This window comes from Ambystoma mexicanum, chromosome 2q, assembly GCF_040938575.1.
Source record: "Ambystoma mexicanum isolate Mex_15411 chromosome 2q, UKY_AmexF1_1, whole genome shotgun sequence".
Taxonomy (NCBI): domain Eukaryota; kingdom Metazoa; phylum Chordata; class Amphibia; order Caudata; family Ambystomatidae; genus Ambystoma; species Ambystoma mexicanum.
The window spans coordinates 1,483,156,674-1,483,179,979 of NC_090924.1; the positions used below are offsets into that span (position 1 = coordinate 1,483,156,674).

The following is a 23,306-nucleotide window of genomic DNA, read 5'->3' on the forward strand; positions in this document are numbered from 1 at the left end:
GGGTGGCAGCCTTGTAGATGATGCAGCAGGATGTGATGATAGGGGCTTGGGAACTTCAGGGTGACGGCCTTGTAGATGATGCAGCAGGATGTAATGATAGGGGATTGGGGACTTCAGGGTGACAGCCTTGTAGATGATGCAGCAGGATCTGATGATAGGGGCTTTTGAACTTCAGGGTGACGGCCTTGTAGATGATGCAGCAGGATGTGATGATAGGGGCTTGGGTACTTCAGGGTGACGGCCTTGTAGATGATGCAGCAGGATGTGATGATAGGGGCTTGGGGACTTCAGGGTGACAGCCTTATAGATGATGCAGCAGGATGTGATGATAGGGGCTTGGGGACTTCAGGGTGACAGCCTTGTAGATGATGCAGCAGGATGTGATGATAGGGGCTTTTGAACTTCAGGGTGACGGCCTTGTAGATGATGCAGCAGGATGTAATGATAGGGGCTTGGGGACTTCAGGGTGACAGCCTTGTAGATGATGCAGCATGATGTGATGATAGGGGCTTGGGAACTTCAGGGTGACAGCCTTGTAGATGATGCAGCAGGATGTAATGATAGGGGCTTGGGGACTTCAGGGTGACAGTCTTGTAGATGATGCAGCATGATGTGATGATAGGGGCTTGGGGACTCCAGGGTGACAGCCTTGTAGATGATGCAGCAGGATGTAATGATAGGGGCTTGGGGACTCCAGGGTGACAGCCTTGTAGATGATGCAGCAGGATGTGATGATAGGGGCTTGAGGACTTCAGGGTGACAGCCTTGTAGATGATGCAGCAGGATGTAATGATAGGGGCTTGGGGACTTCAGGGTGACAGCCTTGTAGATGATGCAGCATGATGTGATGATAGGGGCTTGGGAACTTCAGGGTGACAGCCTTGTAGATGATGCAGCAGGATGTGATGATAGGGGTTTGGGGTCTTCAGGGTGACCCCGTTGTAGATGATGCAGCATGATGTGATGATAGGGGCTTGGGGACTCCAGGGTGACAGCCTTGTAGATGATGCAGATGATGCAGCAGGATGTGATGATAGGGGCTTGGGGACTCTAGGGTGACAGCCTTGTAGATGATGCAGCAGGATGTGATGATAGGGGCTTGGGGACTTCAGGGTGACAGCCTTGCAGATGATGCAGCAGGATGTGATGATAGGGGCTTGGGGACTTCAGGGTGATGCCTTGTAGATGATGCAGCAGGATGTGATGATAGGGGCTTGGGGACTTCAGGGTGACGGCCTTGTAGATGATGCAGCAGGATGTGATGATAGGGGCTTGGGAACTTCAGGTTGACAGCCTTGTAGATGATGCAGCATGATGTGATGATAGGGGCTTGGGGACTTAAGGGTAACAGCCTTGTAGATGATGCAGCAGGATGTGATGATAGGGGCTTGGGGACTTCAGGGTGGCAGCCTTATAGATGATGCAGCAGGATGTGATGATAGGGGCTTGGGGACTTCAGGGTGGCGGCCTTATAGATGATGCAGCAGGATGTGATGATAGGGGCTTGGGTACTTCAGGGTGACAGCCTTGTAGATGATGATAGGGGCTTGGGAACTTCAGGGGGACGGACTTGTAGATGATGCAGCAGGACGTAATGATAGGGGCTTGGGGACTTCAGGGTGACAGCCTTGTAGATGATGCAGCAGGATGTGATGATAGGGGCTTGGGTACTTCAGGGTGACAGCCTTGTAGATGATGCAGCATGATGTGATGATAGGGGCTTGGGGACTTCAGGGTAACAGCCTTGTAGATGATGCAGCAGGATGTGATGATAGGGGCTTGGGGACTTCAGGGTGGCAGCCTTGTAGATGATGCAGCAGGATGTGATGATAGGGGCTTGGGAACTTCAGGGTGACGGCCTTGTAGATGATGCAGCAGGATGTAATGATAGGGGATTGGGGACTTCAGGGTGACAGCCTTGTAGATGATGCAGCAGGATCTGATGATATGGGCTTTTGAACTTCAGGGTGACGGCCTTGTAGATGATGCAGCAGGATGTGATGATAGGGGCTTGGGGACTTCAGGGTGACAGCCTTATAGATGATGCAGCAGGATGTGATGATAGGGGCTTGGGGACTTCAGGGTGACAGCCTTGTAGATGATGCAGCAGGATGTGATGATAGGGGCTTTTGAACTTCAGGGTGACGGCCTTGTAGATGATGCAGCAGGATGTAATGATAGGGGCTTGGGGACTTCAGGGTGACAGCCTTGTAGATGATGCAGCATGATGTGATGATAGGGGCTTGGGAACTTCAGGGTGACAGCCTTGTAGATGATGCAGCAGGATGTAATGATAGGGGCTTGGGGACTTCAGGGTGGCAGCCTTATAGATGATGCAGCAGGATGTGATGATAGGGGCTTGGGGACTTCAGGGTAACAGCCTTGTAGATGATGCAGCATGATGTGATGGTAGGGGCTTGGGTACTTCAGGGCGACGGCCTTGTAGATGATGCAGCAGGATGTAATGATAGGGGCTTGGGGACTTCAGGATGACAGTCTTGTAGATGATGCAGCATGATGTGATGATAGGGGCTTGGGGACTCCAGGGTGACAGCCTTGTAGATGATGCAGCAGGATGTAATGATAGGGGCTTGGGGACTCCAGGGTGACAGCCTTGTAGATGATGCAGCAGGATGTGATGATAGGGGCTTGGGGACTTCAGGGTGACAGCCTTGTAGATGATGCAGCAGGATGTAATGATAGGGGCTTGGGGACTTCAGGGTGACAGCCTTGTAGATGATGCAGCATGATGTGATGATAGGGGCTTGGCAACTTCAGGGTGACAGCCTTGTAGATGATGCAGCAGGATGTGATGATAGGGGTTTGGGGTCTTCAGGGTGACCCCGTTGTAGATGATGCAGCATGATGTGATGATGGGGGCTTGGGGACTCCAGGGTGACAGCCTTGTAGATGATGCAGATGATGCAGCAGGATGTGATGATAGGGGCTGGGGGACTTCAGGGTGACGGCCTTGTAGATGATGCAGCAGGATGTAATGATAGGGGCTTGGGGACTTCAGGGTGACAGCCTTGTAGATGATGCAGCAGGATGTGATGATAGGGGCTTGGGGACTTCAGGGTGACAGCCTTGTAGATGATGCAGTATGATGTGATGATAGGGGCTTGGGAACTTCAGGGTGACGGCCTTGTAGATGATGCAGCAGGATGTGATGATAGGGGCTTGGGGACTTCAGGGCGGCAGCCTTGTAGATGATGCAGCAGGATGTGATGATAGGGGCTTGGGGACTTCAGGGTGACAGCCTTGTAGATGATGCAGCAGGACGTAATGATAGGGGCTTGGGGACTTCAGGGTGACGGCCTTGTAGATGATGCAGCAGGATGTGATGATAGGGGCTTGGGGACTTCAGGGTGACAGCCTTGTAGATGATGCAGCATGATGTGATGATAGGGGCTTGGGGACTTCAGGGTGGCAGCCTTGTAGATGATGCAGTATGATGTGATGATAGGGGCTTGGGAACTTCAGGGTGACGGCCTTGTAGATGATGCAGCAGGATGTGATGATATGGGCTTGGGGACTTCAGGGTGACGGCCTTGTAGATGATGCAGCAGGATGTGATGATAGGGGCTTTTGAACTTCAGGGTGACAGCCTTGTAGATGATGCAGCATGATGTAATGATAGGGGCCTGGGGACTTCAGGATGACAGCCTTGTAGATGATGCAGCATGATGTGATGATAGGGGCTTGGGGACTTCAGGGTAACAGCCTTGTAGATGATGCAGCATGATGTGATGATAGGGGCTTTTGAACTTCAGGGTGACAGCCTTGTAGATCATGCAGCAGGATGTGATGATAGGGGCTTGGGTACTTCAGGGCGACGGCCTTGTAGATGACGCAGCAGGATGTAATGATAGGGGCTTGGGGACTTCAGGGTGACAGCCTTGTAGATGATGCAGCATGATGTGATGATAGGGGCTTGGGAACTTCAGGGTGACAGCCTTGTAGATGATGCAGCAGGATGTGATGATAGGGGCTTGGGAACTTCAGGTTGACAGCCTTGTAGATGATGCAGCATGATGTGATGATAGGGGCTTGGGGACTTCAGGGTAACAGCCTTGTAGATGATGCAGCAGGATGTGATGATAGGGGCTTGGGGACTTCAGGGTGGCAGCCTTATAGATGATGCAGCAGGATGTGATGATAGGGGCTTGGGGACTTCAGGGTGGCAGCCTTATAGATGATGCAGCAGGATGTGATGATAGGGGCTTGGGGACTTCAGAGTGACAGCCTTGTAGATGATGCAGCAGGATGTGATGATAGGGGCTTGGGAACTTCAGGGGGACGGACTTGTAGATGATGCAGCAGGACGTAATGATAGGGGGTTGGGGACTTCAGGGTGACGGCCTTGTAGATGATGCAGCAGGACGTAATGATAGGGGGTTGGGGACTTCAGGGTGACGGCCTTGTAGATGATGCAGCGGGATGTGATGATAGGGGCTTTTGAACTTCAGGGTGACAGCCTTGTAGATGATGCAGCAAGATGTGATGATAGGGGCTTGGGATCTTCAGGGTGACAGCCTTGTAGATGATGCAGCAGGATGTGATGATAGGGGTTTGGGAACTTCAGGTTGACAGCCTTGTAGATGATGCAGCATGATGTGATGATAGGGGCTTGCGGACTTCAGGGTAACAGCCTTGTAGATGATGCAGCATGATGTGATGATAGGGGCTTTTGAACTTCAGGTTGACAGCCTTGTAGATGATGCACCAGGATGTGATGATAGGGGATTGGGAACTTCAGGGTGACGGCCTTGTAGATGATGCACCAGGATGTGATGATAGGGGCTTGGGAACTTCAGGGTGACGGCCTTTTAGATGATGCAGCAGGATGTGATGGTAGGGGCTTGGGGACTCCAGGGTGACGGCCTTGTAGATGATGCAGCAGGATGTGATGATTGGGGCTTGGGGACTTCAGGGTAACAGCCTTGTAGATGATGCAGCAGGATGTGATGATAATGGCTTGGGAACTTCAGGGTGATGGCCTTGTAGATGGTACAGCAGGATGTGATCGTAGGGGCTTGGGTACTTCAGGGCGACGGCCTTGTAGATGATGCATGCAGCATGATGTGATGATAGGGGCTTGGGAACTTCAGGGTGACAGCCTTGTAGATGATGCAGCAGGATGTGATGATAATGGCTTGGGAACTTCAGGGTGATGGCCTTGTAGATGATGCAGCAGGATGTGATGATGGGGGCGTGGGGACTTCAGGGCGACCGCCTTGTAGATGATGCAGCAGGATATGATGATGGGGGCTTGGGGACTTCAGGGTGACAGCCTTGTAGATGATGCAGCATGATGTGATGATAGGGGCTTGGGGACTTCAGGGTGACAGCCTTGTAGATGATGCAGCAGGATGTGATGATAGGGACTTGGGAACTTCAGGGTGACGGCCTTGTAGATGATGCAGCAGGATGTGATGATAGGGGCTTGGGGACTTCAGGGTGGCAGCCTTATAGATGATGTAGCAGGATGTGATGATAGGGGCTTGGGTACTTCAGGGTGACAGCCTTGTAGATGATGCAGCAGGATGTAATGATAGGGGCTTGGGGACTCCAGGGTGAGGGCCTTGTAGATGATGCAGCAGGATGTGATGATAGGGGCTTGGGTACTTCAGGGTGACAGCCTTGTAGATGATGCAGCATGATGTGATGATAGGGGCTTGGGAACTTCAGGGTGACAGCCTTGTAGATGATGCAGCAGGATGTGATGATAGGGGCTTGGGAACTTCAGGGTGACGGCCTTGTAGATGATGCAGCAGGATGTGATGATAGGGGCTTGGGGACTTCAGGGTGACAGCCTTGTTGATGATGCAGCATGATGTGATGATAGGGGCTTGGGGACTTCAGGGTGGCAGCCTTGTAGATGATGCAGTATGATGTGATGATAGGGGCTTGGGAACTTCAGGGTGACGGCCTTGTAGATGATGCAGCAGGATGTGATGATATGGGCTTGGGGACTTCAGGGTGACGGCCTTGTAGATGATGCAGCAGGATGTGATGATAGGGGCTTTTGAACTTCAGGGTGACAGCCTTGTAGATGATGCAGCAGGATGTGATGATAAGGGCTTGGGAACTTCAGGTTGACAGCCTTGTAGATGATGCAGCAGGATGTGATGATAGGGGCTTTTGAACTTCAGGGTGACGGCCTTGTAGATGATGCAGCATGATGTAATGATAGGGGCCTGGGGACTTCAGGATGACAGCCTTGTAGATGATGCAGCATGATGTGATGATAGGGGCTTGGGGACTTCAGGGTAACAGCCTTGTAGATGATGCAGCATGATGTGATGATAGGGGCTTTTGAACTTCAGGGTGACAGCCTTGTAGATCATGCAGCAGGATGTGATGATAGGGGCTTGGGTACTTCAGGGCAACGGCCTTGTAGATGATGCAGCAGGATGTAATGATAGGGGCTTGGGGACTTCAGGGTGACAGCCTTGTAGATGATGCAGCATGATGTGATGATAGGGGCTTGGGAACTTCAGGGTGACAGCCTTGTAGATGATGCAGCAGGATGTGATGATAGGGGCTTGGGAACTTCAGGTTGACAGCCTTGTAGATGATGCAGCATGATGTGATGATAGGGGCTTGGGGACTTCAGGGTAACAGCCTTGTAGATGATGCAGCAGGATGTGATGATAGGGGCTTGGGGACTTCAGGGTGGCAGGCTTATAGATGATGCAGCAGGATGTGATGATAGGGGCTTGGGGACTTCAGGGTGGCAGCCTTATAGATGATGCAGCAGGATGTGATGATAGGGGCTTGGGGACTTCAGAGTGACAGCCTTGTAGATGATGCAGCAGGATGTGATGATAGGGGCTTGGGAACTTCAGGGGGACGGACTTGTAGATGATGCAGCAGGACGTAATGATAGGGGGTTGGGGACTTCAGGGTGACGGCCTTGTAGATGATGCAGCAGGACGTAATGATAGGGGGTTGGGGACTTCAGGGTGACGGCCTTGTAGATGATGCAGCGGGATGTGATGATAGGGGCTTTTGAACTTCAGGGTGACAGCCTTGTAGATGATGCAGCAAGATGTGATGATAGGGGCTTGGGATCTTCAGGGTGACAGCCTTGTAGATGATGCAGCAGGATGTGATGATAGGGGTTTGGGAACTTCAGGTTGACAGCCTTGTAGATGATGCAGCATGATGTGATGATAGGGGCTTGCTGACTTCAGGGTAACAGCCTTGTAGATGATGCAGCATGATGTGATGATAGGGGCTTTTGAACTTCAGGTTGACAGCCTTGTAGATGATGCACCAGGATGTGATGATAGGGGATTGGGAACTTCAGGGTGACGGCCTTGTAGATGATGCACCAGGATGTGATGGTAGGGGCTTGGGGACTCCAGGGTGACGGCCTTGTAGATGATGCAGCAGGATGTGATGATTGGGGCTTGGGGACTTCAGGGTAACAGCCTTGTAGATGATGCAGCAGGATGTGATGATAATGGCTTGGGAACTTCAGGGTGATGGCCTTGTAGATGGTGCAGCAGGATGTGATGGTAGGGGCTTGGGTACTTCAGGGCGACGGCCTTGTAGATGATGCATGCAGCATGATGTGATGATAGGGGCTTGGGAACTTCAGGGTGACAGCCTTGTAGATGATGCAGCAGGATGTGATGATACTGGCTTGGGAACTTCAGGGTGATGGCCTTGTAGATGATGCAGCAGGATGTGATGATGGGGGCGTGGGGACTTCAGGGCGACCGCCTTGTAGATGATGCAGCAGGATATGATGATGGGGGCTTGGGGACTTCAGGGTGACAGCCTTGTAGATGATGCAGCATGATGTGATGATAGGGGCTTGGGGACTTCAGGGTAACAGCCTTGTAGATGATGCAGCAGGATGTGACGATAGGGGCTTGGGAACTTCAGTGTGACGGCCTTGTAGATGATGCAGCAGGATGTGATGTTAGGGGCTTGGGGACTTCAGGGTGGCAGCCTTATAGATGTAGCAGGATGTGATGATAGGGGCTTGGGTACTTCAGGGTGACAGCCTTGTAGATGATGATAGGGGCTTGGGAACTTCAGGGGGACGGACTTGTAGATGATGCAGCAGGATGTGATGATAGCGGCTTGGGGACTTCAGGGTGACAGCCTTGTAGATGATGCAGCAGGATGTAATGATAGGGGCTTGGGGACTCCAGGGTGAGGGCCTTGTAGATGATGCAGCAGGATGTGATGATAGGGGCTTTTGAACTTCAGGGTGATGGCCTTGTAGATGATGCAGCAGGATGTAATGATAGGGGCTTGGGGACTTCAGGGTGACAGCCTTGTAGATGATGCAGCAGGATGTGATGATAATGGCTTGGGGACTTCAGGGTGACAGCCTTGTAGATGATGCATCATGATGTGATGATAGGGGCTTGGGAACTTCAGGGTGACAGCCTTGTAGATGATGCAGCAGGATGTGATGATAGGGGCTTGGGAACTTCAGGTTGACAGCCTTGTAGATGTGACAGCAGGATGTGATGATAGGGGCTTGGGGACTTCAGGGTGACAGCCTTGTAGATGATGCAGCAGGATGTGATGATAGGGGCTTGGGGACTTCAGGGTGACAGCCTTGTAGATGATGCAGCAGGATGTGATGATAGGGGCTTGGGGACTTCAGGGTGACAGCCTTGTAGATGATGCAGCAGGATGTGATGATTAGGGCTTGGGTAATTCAGGGTGACAGCCTTGTAGATGATGCAGCAGGACGTAATGATAGGGGCTTGGGGACTTCAGGGTGACGGCGTTGTAGATGATGCAGCAGGATGTGATGATAGGTGCTTTGGAACTTCAGGGTGACAGCCTTGTAGATGATGCAGCAGGATGTGATGATAGGGGCTTCGGAACTTCAGGGTGACAGCCTTGTAGATGATGCAGCATGATGTGATGATAGGGGCTTGGGGACTTCAGGGTGACAGCCTTGTAGATGATGCAGCAGGATGTGATGATAGGGGCTTGGGGACTTCAGGGTGACAGCCTTGCAGATGATGCAGCAGGATGTGATGATAGGGACTTGGGAACTTCAGGGCAACAGCCTTGTAGATGATGCAGCAGGATGTGATGATAGGGGCTTGGGGACTTTTGGGTGATGGCCTTGTAGATGATGCAGCAGGATGTGATGATAGGGGCTTGGGGACTTTTGGGTGATGGCCTTGTAGATGATGCAGCAGGATGTGATGATAGGGGCTTGGGAACTTCAGGGTGATGGCCTTGTAGATGATGCAGCAGGATGTGATGATAGGGGCTTGGGGACTTTTGGGTGAAGGCCTTGTAGATGATGCAGCAGGATGTGATGATAGGGGCTTGGGAACTTCAGGGTGACAGCCTTGTAGATGATGCAGCAGGATGTGATGATAGGGGCTTGGGAACTTCAGGGTGACAGCCTTGTAGACTATGCCGCAGGATGTGATGATAGGGGCTTGGGGACTTCAGGGTGACAGCCTTGTAGACTATGCCGCAGGATGTGATGATAGGGGCTTGGGGACTTCAGGGTGACAGACTTGTAGATGATGCAACAGGATGTGATGATAGGGTCTTGGGGACTTCAGGGTGACAGCCTTGTAGATGATGCAACAGGATTTGATGATAGGGGCTTGGGGACTTCAGGGTGACGGCCTTGTAGATGTTGCAGCAGGATGTGATGATAGGGGCTTGGGAACTTCAGGGTGACGGCCTTGTAGATGATGCAGCAGGATGTAATGATAGGGGCTTGGGGACTTCAGGGTGACGGCCTTGTAGATGATGCAGCAGGATGTGATGATAGGGGCTTGGGAACTTCAGGGTGAGAGCCTTGTAGATGATGCAGCAGGATGTGATGATAGGGTCTTGGGAACTTCAGGGTGACGGCCTTGTAGATGATGCAGCAGGATGTGATGATAGGGGTTTGGGGACTTCAGGGTGACAGCCTTGTAGATGATGCAGCAGGATGTGATGATAGGGACTTGGGAACTTCAGGGTGACGGCCTTGTAGATGATGCAGCAGGACGTAATGATAGGGGCTTGGGGACTTCAGGGTGACGGCCTTGTAGATGATGCAGCAGGATGTGATGATAGGGGCTTTTGAACTTCAGGGTGACGGCCTTGTAGATGATGCAGCAGGATGTGATGATAGGGGCTTGGGGACTTCAGGGTAATAGCCTTGTAGATGGTGCAGCAGGATGTGATGATAGGGGCTTGGAAACTTCAGGGTGACAGCCTAGTAGATGATGCAGCAGGATGTGATGATAGGGGCTTGGGTACTTCAGGGTGACAGCCTTGCAGATGATGCAGCAGGATGTGATGATAGGGGCTTGGGAACTTCAGGGTGACAGCCTTGTAGATGATGCAGCAGGATGTGATGATAGGGGCTTCGGAACTTCAGGGTGACAGCCTTGTAGATGATGCAGCATGATGTGATGATAGGGGCTTGGGGACTTCAGGGTGACAGCCTTGTAGATGATGCAGCAGGATGTGATGATAGGGGCTTGGGGACTTCAGGGTGACAGCCTTGTAGATGATGCAGCAGGATGTGATGATAGGGACTTGGGAACTTCAGGGCAACAGCCTTGTAGATGATGCAGCAGGATGTGATGATAGGGGCTTGGGGACTTTTGGGTGATGGCCTTGTAGATGATGCAGCAGGATGTGATGATAGGGGCTTGGGGACTTTTGGGTGATGGCCTTGTAGATGATGCAGCAGGATGTGATGATAGGGGCTTGGGAACTTCAGGGTGATGGCCTTGTAGATGATGCAGCAGGATGTGATGATAGGGGCTTGGGGACTTTTGGGTGATGGCCTTGTAGATGATGCAGCAGGATGTGATGATAGGGGCTTGGGAACTTCAGGGTGACAGCCTTGTAGATGATGCAGCAGGATGTGATGATAGGGGCTTGGGAACTTCAGGGTGACAGCCTTGTAGACTATGCCGCAGGATGTGATGATAGGGGCTTGGGGACTTCAGGGTGACAGCCTTGTAGACTATGCCGCAGGATGTGATGATAGGGGCTTGGGGACTTCAGGGTGACAGCCTTGTAGATGATGCAACAGGATGTGATGATAGGGTCTTGGGGACTTCAGGGTCACAGCCTTGTAGATGATGCAACAGGATTTGATGATAGGGGCTTGGGGACTTCAGGGTGACGGCCTTGTAGATGTTGCAGCAGGATGTGATGATAGGGGCTTGGGAACTTCAGGGTGACGGCCTTGTAGATGATGCAGCAGGATGTAATGATAGGGGCTTGGGGACTTCAGGGTGACGGCCTTGTAGATGATGCAGCAGGATGTGATGATAGGGGCTTGGGAACTTCAGGGTGAGAGCCTTGTAGATGATGCAGCAGGATGTGATGATAGGGGCTTTTGAACTTCAGGGTGACGGCCTTGTAGATGATGCAGCAGGATGTGATGATAGGGGCTTGGGGACTTCAGGGTAATAGCCTTGTAGATGGTGCAGCAGGATGTGATGATAGGGGCTTGGAAACTTCAGGGTGACAGCCTAGTAGATGATGCAGCAGGATGTGATGATAGGGGCTTGGGTACTTCAGCGTGACAGCCTTGCAGATGATGCAGCAGGATGTGATGATAGGGGCTTGGGAACTTCAGGGTGACAGCCTTGTAGATGATGCAGCAGGATGTGATGATAGGGGCTTCGGAACTTCAGGGTGACAGCCTTGTAGATGATGCAGCATGATGTGATGATAGGGGCTTGGGGACTTCAGGGTGACAGCCTTGTAGATGATGCAGCAGGATGTGATGATAGGGACTTGGGAACTTCAGGGCAACAGCCTTGTAGATGATGCAGCAGGATGTGATGATAGGGGCTTGGGGACTTTTGGGTGATGGCCTTGTAGATGATGCAGCAGGATGTGATGATAGGGGCTTGGGGACTTTTGGGTGATGGCCTTGTAGATGATGCAGCAGGATGTGATGATAGGGGCTTGGGAACTTCAGGGTGATGGCCTTGTAGATGATGCAGCAGGATGTGATGATAGGGGCTTGGGGACTTTTGGGTGATGGCCTTGTAGATGATGCAGCAGAATGTGATGATAGGGGCTTGGGAACTTCAGGGTGACAGCCTTGTAGATGATGCAGCAGGATGTGATGATAGGGGCTTGGGAACTTCAGGGTGACAGCCTTGTAGACTATGCCGCAGGATGTGATGATAGGGGCTTGGGGACTTCAGGGTGACAGCCTTGTAGACTATGCCGCAGGATGTGATGATAGGGGCTTGGAGACTTCAGGGTGACAGCCTTGTAGATGATGCAACAGGATGTGATGATAGGGTCTTGGGGACTTCAGGGTGACAGCCTTGTAGATGATGCAACAGGATTTGATAATAGGGGCTTGGGGACTTCAGGGTGACGGCCTTGTAGATGTTGCAGCAGGATGTGATGATAGGGGCTTGGGAACTTCAGGGTGACGGCCTTGTAGATGATGCAGCAGGATGTAATGATAGGGGCTTGGGGACTTCAGGGTGACGGCCTTGTAGATGATGCAGCAGGATGTGATGATAGGGGCTTGGGAACTTCAGGGTGAGAGCCTTGTAGATGATGCAGCAGGATGTGATGATAGGGTCTTGGGAACTTCAGGGTGACGGCCTTGTAGATGATGCAGCAGGATGTGATGATAGGGGCTTGGGGACTTCAGGGTGACGGCCTTGTAGATGATGCAGCAGGATGTGATGATAGGGACTTGGGGACTTTTGGGTGATGGCCTTGTAGATGATGCAGCAGGATGTGATGATAGGGGCTTGGGAACTTCAGGGTGACGGCCTTGTCGATGATGCAGCAGGATGTAATGATAGGGGCTTGGGGACTTCAGGGTGACGGCCTTGTAGATGATGCAGCAGGATGTGATGATAGGGGCTTGGGAACTTCAGGGTGACAGCCTTGTAGATGATGCAGCAGGATGTGATGATAGGGGCTTGGGGACTTCAGGGTGGCAGCCTTATAGATGATGCAGCAGGATGTGATGATAGGGGCTTGGGGACTTCAGGGTAACAGCCTTGTAGATGATGCAGCATGATGTGATGATAGGGGCTTGGGAACTTCAGGGTGACGGCCTTGTAGATGATGCCGCAGGATGTGATGATAGGGGCTTGGGGGCTTCAGGGTAACAGCCTTGCAGATGATGCAGCATGATGTGATGATAGGGGCTTGGGAACTTCAGGGTGACGGCCTTGTAGATGATGCCGCCGGATGTGATGATAGGGGCTTGGGGGCTTCAGGGTGACTGCCTTGCAGATGATGCAGCAGGATGTGATGATAGCGGCTTGGGGACTTCAGGGCGGCAGCCTTGTAGATGATGCAGCAGGATGTGATGATAGGGGCTTGGGGACTTCAGGGTGACGGCCTTGTGGATGATGCAGCAGGATGTGATGATAGGGACTTGGGAACTTCAGGGCGACGGCCTTGTAGATGATGCAGCAGGATGTGATGATAGGGGCTTGGGGACTTTTGGGTGATGGCCTTGTAGATGATGCAGCAGGATGTGATGATAGGGGCTTGGGAATTTCAGGGTGACGGCCTTGTAGATGATGCAGCAGGATGTGATGATAGGGGCTTGGGGACTTTTGGGTGATGGCCTTGTAGATGATGCAGCAGGATGTGATGATAGGGGCTTGGGAACTTCAGGGTGACAGCCTTGTAGATCATGCAGCAGGATGTGATGATAGGGGCTTGGGGACTTCAGGGTGACAGCCTTGTAGATGATGCAGCATGATGTGATGATAGGGGCTTGGGAACTTCAGGGCGTCGGCCTCGTGGATGATGCAGCAGGATGTGATGATAGGGGCTCGGGTACTTCAGGGTGACAGCCTTGTAGATGATGCAGCAGGATGTGATGATAGGGGCTTGGGGACTTCAGGGTGACAGCCTTGTAGATGATGCAGCAGGATGTGATGGTAGGGGCTTGGGAACTTCAGGGTGACAGCCTTGTAGATGATGCAGCAGGATGTGATGATAGGGGCTTGGGGACTTTTGGGTGATGGCCTTGTAGATGATGCAGCAGGATGTGATGATAGGGGCTTGGGGACTTCAGGGTGACAGCCTTGTTGATGATGCAACAGGATGTGATGATAGGGGCTTGGGGACTTCAGGGTGGCAGCCTTATAGATGATGCAGCAGGATGTGATGATAGGGGCTTGGGGACGTCAGGGTGACAGCCTTGTAGATGATGCAGCAGGATGGAATGATAGGGGCTTGGGAACTTCAGGGTGACAGCCTTGTAGATGATGCAGCAGGATGTGATGATAGGGGGTTGGGGACTTCAGGGTGATGGCCTTGTAGATGATGCAGCAGGATGTGATGATAGGGGCTTGGGAACTTCAGGGCGTCGTCCTTGTGGATGATGCAGCAGGATGTGATGATAGGGGCTTGGGTACTTCAGGGTGACAGCCTTGTAGATGATGCAGCAGGATGTGATGATAGGGGCTTGGGGACTTTTGAGTGATGGCCTTGTAGATGGTGCAGCAGGATGTGATCATAGGGCTTGGGAACTTCAGGGTGACAGCCTTGCAGATGATGCAGCAGGATGTGATCATAGGGGCTTGGGGACTTCAGGGTGACAGCCTAGTAGATGATGCAGCAGGATGTGATGATAGGGGCTTGGGAACTTCAGGGTGACGGCCTTGTAGATGATGCAGCAGGATGTGATGATAGGGGCTTGGGGACTTCAGGGTGACAGCCTTGTAGATGATGCAGCATGATGTGATGATAGGGGCTTGGGAACTTCAGGGTGACAGCCTTGTAGATGATGCAGCAGGATGTGATCATAGGGTCTTGGGGACTTCAGGGTGACAGCCTAGTAGATGATGCAGCAGGATGTGATGATAGGGGCTTGGGGACTTCAGGGTGACAGCCTAGTAGATGATGCAGCAGGATGTGATGATAGGGGTTTGGGGACTTCAGGGTGACGGCCTTGTAGATGATGCAGCATGATGTGATGATAGGGGCTTGGGTACTTCAGGGCGATGGCCTTGTAGATGATGCAGCAGGATGTGATGATAGGGGCTTGGGGGCTTCAGGGCGATGGCCTTGTAGATGATGCAGCAGGATGTGATGATAGAGGCTTGGGAACTTCAGGGTGACAGCCTTGTAGATGATGCAGCAGGATGTGATGATAGGGGCTTGGGAACTTCAGGTTGACAGCCTTATAGATGATGCAGCAGGATGTGATGATAGGGGCTTGGGGACTTTTGGGTGATGGCCTTATAGATGATGCAGCAGGATGTGATGATAGGGGCTTGGGAACTTCAGGGTTACAGCCTTGCAGATAATGCAGCAGGGTTTTATGGTAGAAGCTCAGGGTCTTCAGGGTGACAGCCTTGTAGATGATGCAGCAGGATGTGATGATAGGGGCTTGGGGACTTCAGGGTGACAGCCTTGTAGATGATGCAGCAGGATGTGATGATAGGGGCTTGGGGACTTCAGGGTGACAGCCTTGTAGATGATGCCGCATGATGTGATGATAGGGGCTTGGGGACTTCAGGGTGATGGCCTTGTAGATGATGCAGCAGGATGTGATGATAGGGGCTTGGGGACTTCAGGGTGACAGCCTTGTAGATGTTGCAGCAGGATGTGATGGTAGGGGCTTGGGTACTTCAAGTCGACTGCCTTGTAGATGATGCCGCATGATGTGATGATAGGGGCTTGGGGACTTCAGGGTGATGGCCTTGTAGATGATGCAGCAGGATGTGATGATAGGGGCTTGGGGACTTCAGGGTGACTGCCTTGTATATGATGCAGCAGGAGGTGATGATAGGGGCTTGGGGACTTCAGGGTGACAGCCTTGTAGATGATGCCGCATGATGTGATGATAGGGGCTTGGGGACTTCAGGGTGATGGCCTTGTAGATGATGCAGCAGGATGTGATGATAGGGGCTTGGGGACTTCAGGGTGACTGCCTTGTATATGATGCAGCAGGAGGTGATGATAGGGGCTTGGGGACTTCAGGGTGACGGCCTTGTAGATGATGCAGCAGGATGTGATGATAGGTGTAAAGGACCGGTAGGGGGTGTCTGTACTTCTGCTCTCTATATGGTAGAAGAGAGGCACAGAAGACCCCAGCCAAGATTCTCTATTACGGTAGCTATGGTCGAGCAATCAAGGCCTAGCTTCTCAGGAGGTGATGCAGGCTGGTTCTTAAGTACAGTGTAGTCCCCAAGCCCCCACAAAGTATTGTCCACACACTGTATTGGTTAGAACACCGTCTTTATATAATCAATATTCAAGGTTATGTACACTTATCATAATAACTCACTTTGTACCTAGGAAAATCAACAATGGCAAATATATACAATTCTAAAGTGGTACCACCCTTTGTATTAGATCTCATTAAAGTGCATCAACAATACTGTAACAATGTCACACAGATCAATAGAGTGAAACCAGCAATAGAGAGAGGAGAGAAAATAAGATGGCTGAGCAATAGGCAGAATACTGGCCCCTACCACTAGACACAGTTCTGTGTGGAGATCCCCCACCTGGGCAACCTGTAAAATAAAGATATAGCACAAGCCCAGTCCATATATTGTTCTGCAAGTCTTATTCCCTCCTATAATGTTTTTACCCCCCCAATGTACCTGGTGGAGTCGAGTTCTTCGAAGAAGCGTCGACAGATCCTTCTTGAGCGACCGGCGTTCGGCGGCGGGGAATCGATGGCCCTTCTTGAAGGCCTTCCCTTTCAAGCGGGAGACACGGGGCGTCGAACGTCCGTCGACAAACAGGGTAGAACGGTGTCGATGAGGCGGCAGCTTCGTCCGAGCGGTGCTCGTCGGCGTAGGGGTGTCGGCGTCCTGCAAGGCAGAGGCGTGCGGGGCACCTCGGTGACAATAGTTCTGGACCGCAAAGATTGTGGAGACGGAGGCCCAGCAAGGGCGCCGAGTCGTTCGAGTCTTTGTGGTCTTCGGGTGGCGGGAAACCCACCGGCAGGTTTCTCCTCGGCGCGTTGGTCGTCCTTGACTTTCTCCGGCAGGATAAAGCGGTCGACGGTGCGGACGAGGGAGTCCTTCGATTCGAATGTTCTTAGGCAAAGGAGCGGACGGCTCCGGTCGTCGGCGGTGTGATGCTTGAAATGCATCAGAGGGACAGGGCCTCTGAATCCTTGTCCTTTACTGCTTTTTATCGTGTGTTCTGTCGTGTTTTCTGCCCAGGAGTCCATGTGGGACTCCTGGCAGTGCAGCTCTCTCTTTTGGTTTGGTGAACAGACCCATGGGATACCCTTATGGCACCCATGGGTAGGGGTACAACCCTGTGCCCCTAGTGTATGTTTTTGGGCACCTGTGGGTGGCCCACAGAGCAGGGTATGGGCTGGTGGCAGCTCCATGCTGAATTTGACAGGTGCTTTGGGTGTCCTCCATTTTGGGATACCCAGGCCCTGCCATTGGGATCAGTTGATTCCTGATAGGAAACAAGATGGCCCCTGTGGCCTCTTGCTTTCTATTGCCTGTTACCTTGTTTTCCCAACTCTCACAGCAATCCATGCAACTCTCACAGCAATCCATGCAACTCTCACAGCAAGTCATGCAATTCTCACAGCAATCCATGCAACACTCACAGCAATCCATGCAACTCTCACAGCAATCCCTGCAACTCTCACAGCAAGTCATGCAACTCTCAAAGCAATCCATGCAACTTTCACAGCAATCCATGAAACACTCACAGCAATCCATGCAACTCTCACAGCAATCCATGCAACACTCACAGCAATCCATGCAAATCATGCAACACTCACAGCAATCCATGCAAATCTCACAGCAATCCATGCAACTCTGACAGCAAGTCATGCAACTCTCACAGCAATCCATGCAACTCTCACAGCAAGTCATGCAACTCTCACAGCAATCCATGCAACTCTCACAGCAATCCATGCAACTCTCACAGCAAGTCATGCAATTCTCACAGCAATCCATGAAACACTCACAGCAATCCATGCAACTCTCACAGCAATCCATGCAACTCTCACAGCAAGTCATGCAACTCTCACAGCAATCCATTCAACTCTCACAGCAAGTCATGCAACTCTCACATCAAGTCATGCAACTCTCACAGCAGGTCATGCAACTCTCACAGCAATCCATGCAACACTCACAGCAATCCATGCAACTTTCACAGCAATCCATGCAACTCTCACAGCAAGTCATGCAACTCTCACTTCAATCCATGAAACACTCACAGCAAGTCATGCAACTCTCACAGAAATCCATGCAACTCTGACAGCAAGTCATGCAACTCTCACAGCAATCCATGAATCACTCACAGCAATTCATGCAACTCTCACAGCAATCCATGAAACTCTCACAGCAATCTATGAAACACTCACAGCAATCCATTAAACACTCACAGTAATCCATGCAACTCTCACAGCAAGTCATGCAACTCTCACAGCAATCCATGCAAATCTCACAGCAAGTCATGCAACTCTCACAGCAATCCATGCAACTCTCACAGAAAGTCATGCAACTCTCACAGCAAGTCATGCAACTCTCACAGCAATCCATGAAACACTCACAGCAATCCATTAAACACTCACAGTAATCCATGCAACTCTCACAGCAAGTCATGCAACTCTCACAGCAATCCATGCAAATCTCACATCAAGTCATGCAACTCTCACAGCAATCCATGCAACTCTCACAGAAAGTCATGCAACTCTCACAGCAAGTCATGCAACTCTCACAGCGATCCATGCAACTCTCACAGCAATCCATGCAACACTCACAGCAATCCATACAACTCTCACAGCAAGTCATGCAACTCTCACAGCAATCCATGCAACTCTCACAGCAATCAATGCAACTCTCACAGCAATCCATACAACTCTCACAGCAATCCATGCAACATTCACAGCAAGTCATGCAACTCTCACAGCAATCCATGAAACACTCACAGAAATCCATGCAACTCTCACAGCAATCCATGCAACTCTCACGGCAAGTCATGCAACTCTCACACCAATCCATGAAACACTTACAGAAATCCATGCAACTCTCACAGCAATCCATGCAACTCTCACAGCAAGTCATGCAACTCTCACACCAATCCATGAAACACTCACAGCAATCCATGCAACACTCACAGCACTCCATGCAACTCTCACAGCAAGTCATGTAACTCTCACAGCAATCCCTGCAACTCTCACAGAAATCCATGCAAAGCTCACAGCAATCCATGCAACTCTCACAGCAAGTCATGCAACTCTCACAGCAATCCATGCAACTCTCATAGCAATTAATGCAACTCTCACAGCAATCCATTCAACTCTCACAGCAATCCATGCAACTCTCACAGCAATCCATGAAACACTCACAGAAATCCATGCAACTCTCACAGCAATCCACGCAACTCTCACAGCAAGTCATGCAACTCTCACAGCAATCCATGAAACACTCACAGCAATCCATGCAACACTAACAGCAATCCATGCAACTCTCACAGCAATCCATGCAACTCTCACAGCAATCAATGCAACTCTCACAGCAATCCATACAACTCTCACAGCAATCCATGCAACATTCACAGCAAGTCATGCAACTCTCACAGCAATCCATGAAACACTCACAGAAATCCATGCAACTCTCACAGCAATCCATGCAACTCTCACAGCAAGTCATGCAACTCTCACACCAATCCATGAAACACTCACAGAAATCCATGCAACTCTCGCAGCAATCCATGCAACTCTCACAGCAAGTCATGCAACTCTCACACCAATCCATGAAACACTCACAGCAATCCATGCACCACTCACAGCACTCCATGCAACTCTCACAGCAAGTCATGTAACTCTCACAGCAATCCATGCAACTCTCACAGAAATCCATGCAAAGCTCACAGCAATCCATGCAACTCTCACAGCAAGTCATGCAACTCTCACAGCAATCCATGCAACTCTCATAGCAATTAATGCAACTCTCACAGCAATCCATTCAACTCTCACAGCAATCCATGCAACTCTCACAGCAATCCATGCAACTCTCACAGCAATCCATGAAACACTCACAGAAATCCATGCAACTCTCACAGCAATCCATGCAACTCTCACAGCAAGTCACGCAACTCTCACTGCAATCCATGAAACACTCACAGCAATCCATGCAACACTAACAGCAATCCATGCAACTCTCACAGCAATCCATGCAACTCTCACAGCAAGTCATGCAACTCTCACAGTAATCCATGCAACTCTCACAGCAATCCATGCAACTCTCACAGCAATCCATGCAACTCTCACAGCAAGTCATGCAACTCTCACAGCAATCCATGCAACACATGCAACTCTCACAGCAATCCATGCAACTCTCACAGCAATCCATGCAACTCTCACAGCAATCCATGCAACTCACACAGCAATCTATGCAACTCTCACAGCAATCCATGCAACTCTCACAGCAAGACATGCAACTCTCACAGCAATCCATGCAACACTCACAGCAATCCATGCAACTCTCACAGCAAGTCATGCAACTCTCACAGCAATCCATGCAACTCTCACAGCAATCCATGAAACACTAACAGCAAGTCATGCAACTCTCACAGCAATCCATGAAACACTCACAGCAATCCATGCAACTCTCTCAGCAATCCATGCAACTCTCACAGCAATCCATGAAACACTCACAGCTAGTCATGCAACTCTCACAGCAATCCATGCAACTCTCACAGCAATCCATGCAACTCTCACAGCAAGTCATGCGACTCTCACAGCAAGTCATGCGACTCTCACAGCAAGTCATGCAACTCTCACAGCAATCCATGCAACTCTCACAGCAAGTCATGAAACTCTCACAGCAAGTCATGCAACTCTCACAGCAATCCATGAAACACTCACAGCAATCCATGCAACTCTCACAGCAAGTCATGCAACTCTCACAGCAAGTCATGAAACACTCACAGCAATCCATGCAACTCATAGCAATCCAGGAAACACTTACAGCAATCCATGCAACTCTCACAGCAAGTCATGCAACTCTCACAGCAATCCATGCAACTCTCACAGCAATCCATGCAACTCTCACAGCAATCCATGCAACTCTCACAGCAAGTCATGCAACTCTCACAGCAATCCATGCAACTCTCACAGCAAGTCATGCAACTCTCACAGCAAGTCATGCAACTCTCACAGCAATCCATGAAACACTCACAGCAATCCATGCAACTCTCACAGCAATCCATGAAACACTTACAGCAATCCATGCAACTCTCACAGCACGTCATGCAACTCTCACAGCAATCCATGAAACACTCACAGCAATCCATGCAACTCTCACAGCAATCCATGAAACACTTACAGCAATCCATGCAACTCTCACAGCAATCCATGCAACTCTCACAGCAAGTCATGCAACTCTCACAGCAAGTCATGCATCTCTCACAGCAATCCATGAAACACTCACAGCAATCCATGCAACTCTCACAGCAATCCATGAAACACTTACAGCAGTCCATGCAACTCTCACAGCAATCCATGCAACTCTCACAGCAAGTCATGCAACTCTCACAGCAAGTCATGCAACTCTCACAGCAATCCATGCAACTCTCACAGCAATCTATGCAACTCTCACAGCAATCCATGAAACACTTACAGCAATCCATGCAACTCTCACAGCAAGTCATGCAACTCTCACAGCAATTCATGCAACTCTCACAGCAATCCATGCAACTCTCACAGCAAGTCATGCAACTCTCACAGCAATCCATGCAACTCTCACAGCAATCCATGCAACTCTCACAGCAAGTCATGCAACTCTCACAGCAAGTCATGCAACTCTCACAGCAATCCATGCAACTCTCACAGCAATCTATGCAACTCTCACAGCAAGTCATGCAACTCTCACAGCAATCCATGCAACTCTCACAGCAATCCATGCATGCAAAAACAATCACTAGGTGGGGATGTGGAATAGATAAAAACTACAAAATACAGCAGCTTTCCTTGTCCATGTACCATGCAAGGTGAACTATCATTGTTGCAGCCCTGCAGTCTGGCCACAGCCCCCACCCCATCAGGCTGGGACCCAGCCCCCACCAGCAGCACCAGGACAGGAGGGGGGTAAGCAAGCTTGAAGGCCCTACCCATAGTGGAAGTACAGGCTCAAGATGTCCCAGCAGGTCCTTATCGTCTACTGCATGAACATGTGCTCTATCTTCAGCCTCCTGCAGAAACTGAGCGCTGCAGATAGCCTCATAAGGACACATCCACCACCGTTCCCTCCTGCTGAAACTCCACACAGTGTTCCATTTCTCTGCCACGGGCAGTTTCTACGCTGTTATGCTATCACCCACTCACGTCGTAAGACAAAATCTGACTTGTGACTGGTATCTCCCTCCTCCCAGGATCTCTGTTACCAAGTTCATGTATGTGTTCAGGGATTCTCTGCTTCTTCTACGTCCCTCAAGTGTGAAGCACAAACTGGACACAGTTTTCTTTCCCCTGAGGTACGTTTGGCCTGCCTGGTATCTCCCCCTGCAGCCAACAAATGCTGGCATTTTCTGCAAATGTCATCTTTGCCCCTAAAAATCAAAAGTCACATGTGTGATGGATTGCCGAATTCTCTGATTAGTAGATTTCTCTTTCTGAGGTGGAATTACCTTATCGTTTCATTAGTTTGATCAAACATTAAAAAAGGCGGGGCTCCTACACCCTCGCCAGATGGCAATCGGTTACATGCCCCCCAGACAAAAACCCCTCTAAGAGCCAGGCTCATCCTTAAGGAGAGAAACCATGCAAGTGCCATGTGCACAAGCGTGTTCCAATCCAGACTTAGGCAGCATCTCCATTTTAGCTCACTGTAGAGAGATGGCCCAATGCCCAGGCTCTAGACGCTTCTCAACTAAGCCCAGTTTTTCTCTGATCCCATCATTTGCTTGTAAAAGGAGGCAATGGGCTCATTGCCAACTTTTTAGCTCAGCTGCACTGAATCCACTCCAATTGAGGTTTTACTGGTGCCTGTCTGGTTTTTCTGTCCCTGCCCGTAGTCTAGGAGTTCTAGAACTGCTACACTGTCCAAAGCAGCCTTCCAGTACTGGCAAATGGTTTGGCTGGCCTAGGCCTGCTGATTTTCTGCTGTGTCCGCACAGCCACAGATAGGCTAGTGGTGCCTTGCCCACAATGACACTTTTGGGGAATTCCACTTGAGAGAAGTTACCTTTCCTTTCACAAGACACCCGATCATGTGCAGTGGAGGGCTTCTCCTGTCTTTGCAGTGCTTTGGCAGGACTAGAAGAACTGGAAGGAGTGCAGTTTCCATCTCCATCTCCACCCGGGGATTGTAACATGATCTGGCAAGCTGTCAGATGTCTCAGTCACATCAAGGGTG

The 23,306-nt window shown here is 50.8% G+C and overlaps 1 protein-coding gene across 1 annotated transcript in view; it reads left to right on the top strand.

Annotated features, from left to right (window-relative positions):
• Positions 1 to 21,122, top strand: part of LOC138568907 (autotransporter adhesin BpaC-like) — a 160,182-nt gene extending 139,060 nt beyond the window's left edge. Inside the window, exon 2 of the mRNA XM_069646687.1 lies at positions 18,544 to 21,122. Within this exon, the coding sequence (XP_069502788.1) occupies positions 18,544 to 21,122 (2,579 nt within the window). The remainder of the gene's footprint in view (positions 1 to 18,543) is intronic.
• The last annotated feature ends 2,184 nt before the right edge of the window (positions 21,123 to 23,306 follow it).